At 34.2% G+C, this 9,115-nt stretch overlaps 1 protein-coding gene across 1 annotated transcript; it reads right to left on the bottom strand.

Annotated features, from left to right (window-relative positions):
• Positions 1 to 1,965: 1,965 nt before the first annotated feature.
• Positions 1,966 to 8,170, bottom strand: LOC126721705 (uncharacterized). The gene is made up of 3 exons (XM_050424764.1): positions 7,697 to 8,170; positions 4,164 to 4,825; positions 1,966 to 3,163 (listed from the first exon to the last, which is right to left on the bottom strand). Exons 2-3 carry the CDS (start codon positions 4,769 to 4,771, stop codon positions 2,479 to 2,481), a joined length of 1,293 nt encoding a protein of 430 aa, XP_050280721.1. The 5' UTR covers positions 4,772 to 4,825; positions 7,697 to 8,170; the 3' UTR covers positions 1,966 to 2,478.
• Between the last annotated feature and the right edge of the window lie 945 nt (positions 8,171 to 9,115).

Here is a 9,115-nt window from a genome sequence, read left to right as displayed (position 1 = left end):
AGTTATCAATAGTTTTCCCGTGCATTGCACAAGTTAGCAACTAGTTAACTAAAATATTCAAATTCCAAAATACTACTCATTAATATAGGAGAGAATCAAGAATTGGTGATAGAGCATTTAATAAATTACATTGAGACTTTTCTTTTGGGAGAGCATAAATCCTATTAATTTTTGGGAAAGATTTATTAAATCCATTTATTCACTCTTAATTCTTATGATATTACCATATGAACATTAAACTTTCTTTATTTAAAACATGTAGTTTTGGATATAATGAAATTAATAACCTATTTTTGGTTTTATTGGAGGATTATTATTTATTATTATCTCAATGGTTTAAGAATAATTACTTTATAATGTTTATATTTAGTTATAATTTGTTATTGTTTTAATACTATTAATAATATATGAAAAATTACATAAAATTATGTATATATTTTTTAAACTAAAAATAATTAGTTTTAAACTTATTTTGTATTTATTTTAATAATTTAAAAATTATTAATTATATTAATGACATCACCGGTTCAACCATCAGTCGGACCACAATCGGACCATAAAATTGGGAACCACTCTCTTTTTCAATTATTTAACCGATCCGATTTTTAAAACCATGTTTAAGTCTCTTGTTTGTTATTGGCATCTCAAAAGATTAAAAAAAAAATTATGAATAAAATTTTCTCTTTCTAGTCATTGTTTCTATTTGGCTTATCTATCTTATCTTATTTATAGAGTAAATCTCAGTTTATCCTTTTAGTTCCTTTTATGGGGCCTGAGTGAGGGATAAGAAAACAAAAAAGGAAACAAAACAATAATGAAGTTCGATGTAAACATCCTCTGCTAGCCTATAAATGGAGAAATTATACAGTCCTCATGGTGGACCACGTCATTTGTCCACTATTCCAGTAAAAGATTCCCACTTATTGAAAATTGCTAAGTCAATATTTAGTTTTTATTTAAAATTTCTTAATTTTAAACAAGTGAGTGTCTTTTACTAGAATGATGGACTATATCACTTGTCCACCATGAGGACCTTATAATTTCTCAAATAAATAATAGGGAGCCTAATGAGACATAAATATAACTTCTGACTAATTTGTAGGTTTAGCTGATATAAGGTTGTCAAATGGATCAATAATGAAAAGTAAGAAAAGAAAAATATTGAGTTGTAAAAAGAAGTTTCTCCCTCGTGGCTCCTAAAGCTGAGGAAGTTCTCATAACTTAACATGTGGACAAAGCATCAGGTCTCTCACTCTCTTTCTCTCTCTTGCGCGCACTCGCCCACACACAAACACACACTTACATCTGGCGATCATGGCGTCCTTAATCTGTTTGTTGGATAACTGGTGGGCAGAGAGAGAGGTCTCTTACGTTTGAAGTTTGATCTTCAAAAAGATAAAAAATTGTGTATAGATGAAACTCCTCTTTCCCAACTTAGTAATTGAACAAAACTTGGAATTATCTAATGCCATCAGTCTTTCAGGATGTTCCAAATATTGTTTGTTCCCTCTGTTTTAATGATTTCCTGAGTACATAACATGTACAATTTGCTTTATCTTTGTTTTAGAATTCACCTTTGAGCTAAAAAATAGACAATATAAATCTTCCACTGTGAATGACCCAATTTGAGTGACAGTATCACAGATTCACAATGGCTATCTAGTCCAGCATTGGCACGGATATGCTTCGAATGTAGCCCCAGTTGCGTTCAAAATGAACTGGGTGCCTTAAGCCCTCCCTTTGGTTTGGATGGGAAGGCCTTAGGTCAACACACCAAAGTCATACTCCATAGGAAATCAGGACAAACCACATTTCAGTGAACAGGATTTCAGTCCAACATGCTTTTCGGTGGACACAAACATTTTCAATGTTTTTGGAAAGAACAGTGGCCAAACAGGATACACGACAGGTTATGAATATGGATTACCCTACTCCCAGCAAGTCAAGTAGTAACCTGTTTCCCAATTAATAGAACACCTTGTCAATATATTAATTCAGCCTCTATACTTTTAAAAGATCTGGAAAGATCGTCTACAGAAATATGAACAGTAATCACCAATTCGACAGAAACATGCTTTGGAAAGAAGATTAGGGACTAAAAAAACTTCACAATCTTTTTCACAACTGATGGCGTGCTAAGTGGTGATTAGAATGACAATCACTTTCACATGGTCCCAGTGCTAACACTAATTTTAGTAGCATCAATCACATCGTGCCTCATTAATAGTTGTGAAAAGGATTATGAAAATTTTTGTCTTTAGACTTATAGTGGAAAGAAACTACCCTCTCCAATTGTACAAAAGCCCCAAGTAATGCCTGGGCAGATTGCTCTCTGGCAGGCTGTAAGTGCTATGCTTGAGTGGAACAAGTTTTGGAAGTAAAGATGTAATTAGGGAATCCTGTACAGAATACCAAATATAACAGCAATCATAAAGTCTTTGTGTTCGTAGAAATTAGTCACCACATTTTCTACATACTTCACAAAGAATGGCGGGAACTTCTCTTGATCCCCCTCCGGAAGGGCCTGCATGCCTCAATGCTGAGATTGACAGCTGCTGCAAGTGCCATAAAAATGGCAGCATCCTCCACGCATGTTACATGTCGCATGGCCAGTTGTACCAATGGCTTGCTACTCTTCCCTTCCCCTTGCACTCTACAGCTCATGACAAAACCTCCAACGACTAGACTCAATGCTGCAAAGTCTCCACTGCTTTGTGGGCTTGGTATTGGACTTGCGGCTGCTTCTCGCATTTGTCTGTCAGTGTCTATGAAAAACTCCCCACCCTTTTCAGAATTGATATAAATCTCAGACATGAGAAGCTCCCCTCCCTCGTGGCCTTCAGAAAGAAGGCGAAATCTGCAGCAGACAGAATCTCTGATGCCACGTTCACGCCATGCCTCAAGCTTTCCCCATGGCTGCCAACTCTCAGGCCTGCAAACATCAGGGCGAACAATCAACCAAGCGCCTGGGTTGGACCTGGCTACCCAATCACAACCTGTTGATGGCACAAATGGAGTTGTTATGAAGGCTGCTGCAACAGCTGAGCCAGAGAGATCATGTATCTTCACCTTCCACCCCTTCCTTTCTCTTCTCTCTATCTTTAGGCCAGAACTGTCAGCAGAACCTGACCAATAAGTGCTCAATGGGTCCACCTGGGGCACCCTATCAATTCATTATAACTATCAAAAAATAATGTGAAATAGAAGTTCATCCTACTCAATTACATGACTAAGAGAGACAGAAATAAGACAATAGTACAAAAGCCCCTTTCATGTACAATATTTGTCATAGAGAGCAAGACCCCTGAGGCAGAAGCAAAAGTACCTTTTTGGAAAGATCATTTTAAAAGGTAATGTGAACCTACGTTTACCTTTTGTAAATTTTGTTGGTGGTTAGATGGATCATCAAGAAAGATCACTGGCTTCTCTTTCCAATTATATTATAATGCAGAAAATTTTAATGCTACTTTCACTCAAAAAATGCATGTCACCCCAAATTCCATCTACCTAAACAGATGTAGCCAAAACTACACCAATCATGAAGCTTACCCGTCCTACAAGAATCTAAAGCTAGCAAAGCCTTTTGAAAACTTAATCAGAATATTAAAATTTTCTCAAGATATCAATATTAAATACTCTCTCCTTCCCTATAAAAAGAAAGCATTTTGAAATGACACAATTATTATGAAAAATGTAAATATAACAATCTTCTTAGAATGTCTTTTACTTTTCATAAGAAATGGCACAACTTTTAATAACAATCTTGTTTGATTTCTAAAAAAAAGAGGGTGAAGATATAATAGGAAATAAAACTTTCACTTTTGGAAAGTTTCATCTATATTAGGAAAACCCAAAAAAAGGAAAAGCTGTGATATGTTGTGGCTTGAAGGGAGTACTTTGGAATAAAAATCCTTTGTCCCACTCTTAGTGTTTCACTTCTTTTTTTTAAATGACATGTGTCACGCTGTAAGTGGAACATAAAGTGTAACACTCCGAGTGGGACAGGATTTTATTCACTTCATTTCTTTTTCTTTTTCTTTTTCTGGATTACAAAATTCAGATAAGAAGTACCAAATTTGTTAGAAAAGAATGAGAGCAGGTTGCAGCTTTTTGAAGGTTTACACAATTGATGAAAGTAGAAGAGATCATGTAAATAATATCACCTTTCACGACTAAACTTGCAACTGAAGATTGGCTGCTTAATGGAGCCTTGAAGCTGAACTATTTGAGGACTCAATTTGGTCACATCTTCGAACTGGAAAACATATCTTGGATCAGGGTCCAGTTTCACTCTCAGATGAAGCTCTGCTCCTGGTCTTCCACTCTCCTGCTTGCTTTTGCCAATACCTATCCAACCATTGTAAAGAATCACTGGCCTCCCATTACCCCATTCGGGACTAACCTCCAGTTTAAATGTTCCAATCTGCTGCCTCTTGGTGCCTACACCACAATGGGACCCCTTCCTTCCTGAAAATACAGCAATCTCCAAACATGCATGAGTGCTATAGAAACAGCCAGGTGCCAACAATGCCTTCAGATCAGATTCATCAAGATAAAAGCTTGAGGCAATGCTGTGAGAATCAGGTGTTGCTTCAGGAGAGGTTACTAAGGGTACTGGTGTTGTCTGCATAGGGAAACCTCGAAGACGAATTTCACATGAACATGGTGAAGAGACTACATGAATTCCAGAATTCACTGAGTTCAAAGCTGCCCCAGGAATCCTCAGTCCCAATGAGCCAATAGACAACCTAATAAAAGCCTGAGGATCCATTATGGTCACAAATCTTTTGCCATTGTAGATTTATTCTTGAATAGGTCAAGAACCCTGTGGCATCAGGAGACACATGGAAATTAGGATATAAACAAAACCGATACTTCCATTTATGTTGACATCAAAAGTATCAGGTATTCATGAATTCGATTTTCCTATTCTTAAGGTTCTATTTCAACCAAAGATTAGCAATCTGCAGCAAGAAACAACCACTTAAAAAAAGGTCTAAAAGAAGAGTGTTGAATAGGAGCCATCAGAATTGAAGTTCATAAAAGTAATATGGGTGATAAGTTGGTGTGGTATAAAATGTCATATTCCCAAACTATCAACATGTGATAGATCGTTGAAAATAAGAGGTTGCACTTTGACCAAAAAGAAGAAACAGGTTACACCATTTGTATTGAAATTAATCACATTTTTATGTACCCAAAGGCCCACACATTGATATGACTTTTTTCAAAATGGAATTTCTTGACCATTTTCAATTTTTCATCCATCAAGCAGCCTGCCAACTCATGCTAATTACAACTAATTTCTACAACCAATCAACAAATCGCAAGTATCATCATCAGTGCAAGAAAATAGGAATTTATCGTATGGGCCTTTGTTTGAGCCTCTCAACCCAATTTCTCCACTAAATTACTAAGACACACAAAATTGCTTTGCACTTTAAAAAGTCTGTTAGTGTGTTCTTTTTAAGTGGCATTTGTCAGTTAAAGGATCACTGTTTTTATTACCTAGGAAAAATTTTGTATGATCCCTACAATAGTAAAAATACAGGTTAACATCAGGCAAGGGAGATTGCAAACCATATGGACATCTAACAACCTGAAAACTATGTGCTACTAAAATTTCAGTGTCCAAGCAGAGTTAAGATCCATGAGCAAAAGACAGCACAAGATTTTTAGTTCATTTTATCTTTTCTAAAAGATTATTCAACTAGGATTTCTAAATAGTTATACAAGTAGTTGGGACGCAGAGAAGCAACTTACAAAAGCTTGGTTTTATACAGAAATGGCTAGAATAATTCATTAGAAGTTGGAAGAAACAAAAGATAAGTAGAAGGGAGTGTGGATCACAACTTTTGCAGAAAGATATAAAAAATAGAAGTGGCTTACTATAAGGTTATTGAACAGTCATTAGAACTTTGAAGTAACTGATTATTATGTGGTGACAATCTTTTGTAAAATATTTTAGTATATGTTTATTGTTTGGAACCAGCATTGAGGTTCACCAATTCCTACATTATGAAATTCTGCACTAGACCAACATATCACCAAAAAATAGACCACCATCACTACTAGTACCTCGGTGCGTTTAGATGGTAAGAGCCAATATAGAAGCTTTGCTCAATGCCTTTATCTAATTTTTCCATTAAGAAAGATAAAATGTTGCACGTTTGAATTAGGGATTACTTTATATTTCCTTAATACTTTCTTATTATCCAAATTCAAATCAAGTGCATGGGATCAATCAAAGAAGGAAGAGCTGAGACTCATTGGTGATAGAATGCATTGTTTAATCTTAGGTGAACCAATGAGGAACATTGCCTAATAGACAAAGAAAGGAGCAGCTTTAATATCATGAAAGGAAGATCCCAAACCTACCAACCAGTATAAAATACAGTGTTTAACTTTGTGAGGCCACAAAGGTCCATATTCCATCATCCATCATTGATGTGTAATATCAAAAAGGAAAATCATTTCCAGGAGTTTGTCATAAGCAGTAAGCAGACTGGCAATAATTCTTTGCACTAAACAGAAGCAGAAAAACTGTGCATCATTGACACAATGTTTAAATAATTAATTTCAAGTTGTTTGTACCAAAGGTAACTTCTGTTTTGGCTTCTGCATACATAAGTATGAAATATAATAAACATGAACAGATCTTGCTTTCTTGTCTAAAAGTCTTTTTGCTTCTTGGCAAAATTTAAAGAAAAGAATATGCTTAATAATTCATTGAGAAAAAAAAAGACATCTCAAAGACTATTATTTATTTTTATTTATTTTCCTTCTAATACTCCAACGAATTATATGCAACCTAGATATTTTATCCAAATTGGGCACATCAACTAGTTTCTCATAGAAGGGAAGCAGTATTAGAAACCTAAATATATTGGTATCAAAGCAGGCTGAGAATCAAATCAGCTTCTATCTCGGGGAAAGGTAAGGTATCTCTTTTGAACTTTTTTGTAAGGGTTGGACTAAGCATACAAGACCCTCTTTGTCAAATACTTCCATCCCTTAAGTGGTTTTAATATATGTCTTTCTGTTGCAGGCTTCTTATAATTTTCCTTATGGATGTGGAATCATCTCTTAGAAATTAGTAATCTTCAATGACGAAATCCCTCTGCTTAATTTTGCACCAACATCATAAAAGCAGGATAATTCTTGTAATTGATTCATTAACATTACTTTATTTTTCACACCATAACTGGACCTTATGTTCAATTTTTAAAGCAGAGAAAAAAAAAAAAACTAAAGGGAAGAAGAGAAGATGAATTCTTCAACGTCAGAGTTTTATTTTGCTGTTTTGAGTCTTATATCATGAGAAACTCAACTAAGTGGAGCTTCTAGTATAATCCGTCCAAGTCCCATACCAATAATCTCAAACTTTGGTGTGGTAAGTGGGTAAACAACCAAAACACTTCAACAAAACTGATGCACCCAAAAGATAATGGATATAAAAGCAAGTACTATAAGCAGCAATTAATTTTGATTCAAACCAAGTAGTTAGCTTTAGCCCACATAGAAAAGAAAAAGAAACTTTAAGTTTACTAAGAAATGGGTAATCCACCAAAAAAAAATCCCAACCAAAAGTAGCTCACTACTTAAGCTTAAGCACAAACAAAACCAATAATAAACACAAAACAACTGAAGGGAGTACAGAAAAGAAAAACACAAAAAGACCCATAAATAATCTTACCTTTATAGTTATATATGTCCAGTTCTTGTTCACAACAACATTTGAGATCACTTCACTTGTGTCTGTATCAAAACAAAGTGTTGGGTTTGGCTCTCTCTAAAGACTAAACTCAAAAGTAGTTAAAGAAAAAACAAAGGAATGTGGGAATTGCAATAATGGTAATAATTGGTGGAGGGACTAATTAGTTGAACAAACAAATTAATTAATACAGATCCCATAATGAGCTCTGTGTTCCATCTACTATAACTACAAACAAACTATATATATATATAACTATAAAAACAAAATAGTCTTATTAGTAGTAATTTAAATCAAAGAATATGACCCCTAACTTACTTTATAATAATAATAATAAGGAATGTTACATTAGACTGTGCACCGATCACGAGGAGAATAGCTGAAGAAGAGGAGAAAAAATGCTGTTTGTCTTTCTTTTACACTAAGCTCTTGCATTATTTGTCACGAAACAGACGGCGAAATTAAAGGGAAATTTTTTTTTGTTTTGTTTTGTTTTATAGTTTTTAAAGCGATGAAACTTGAGGTGACGAATGACTACGTTATATTTATTTTTCTAATACTAGTAACATTGTGGCACAGTTATAAGTATATTTTAAGAATAAATAGCGGTATGGAAGAAAATGGAAGATAGAGAGAGAGAGGTCGTGAATACAGCTGTAATGAAGCAAATGTCTATGGCGGAAAAGAGAGGAATCACTATCATACACACATATGCATGACTTCATCCTATTTAATAAATATTTTCAATTACTATTAAAAAAAAAAAAAATGATGACATGTTGAAATCAAAGGTCTCTAAAGTCATTGCACATTTGTCCTTAGACCACCTAATAATCGCCCATGTTCACAATGATGGGCAGAGAGCCTTGTAAGATCCAGCTCAGTTAATACTTCCCTCGTATTTTTAATCCAACTACTCTCATGGGGAATCTAGGCAGTGCTGTATTGGACTTCTTGGTCTAGGATGTGACTTAAATTTAGAGATCTTAGGTTCAATTTGCTACACTATCGATTCATGAGGTTTTTTGGATATCCCATACATAATGAATGGAATAGTATGATCAAAGAATGAGACATCGTTTCCTTATATCCAAAAAATAATAGTGTTTCCTTCTTTCTCTCTTTTATTTTTCTTTTTTAAACATGTCATGCAAATATATATGTAATATATCTATATATTTTTATATAATATATTAAGTTGAAAATTCAATAAAATATCTATGTTAATTTTTTGTTTAAATGTCCTTCCAATTTATAAAATTTGTATTCCATTAAAATTAATTTCAGTCTATTCTACTAACACTCATTTAAAACTACCTCCATCTTGTTTCAAAATAATATAAATTTTCTTATAAAACTTAATGTTGATTTATGTAGAAACTTAAATAGCTTTTCTATCAT

This window comes from Quercus robur, chromosome 4, assembly GCF_932294415.1.
Source record: "Quercus robur chromosome 4, dhQueRobu3.1, whole genome shotgun sequence".
Taxonomy (NCBI): Eukaryota; Viridiplantae; Streptophyta; class Magnoliopsida; order Fagales; family Fagaceae; genus Quercus; species Quercus robur.
This window is presented reverse-complemented; position numbering and strand designations above follow the sequence as displayed.

Bases quoted from the DNA above. Each gene is read 5' to 3' on its own strand.
- LOC126721705 (XM_050424764.1), bottom strand. From the start codon at position 4,771: ATGGATCCTCAGGCTTTTATTAGGTTGTCTATTGGCTCATTGGGACTG. The intron at 3,164-4,163 runs GTGATATTATTT...ATGAATTGATAG, and splicing joins TGCAAGTTTAGTCGTGAAAG to GGTGCCCCAGGTGGACCCAT.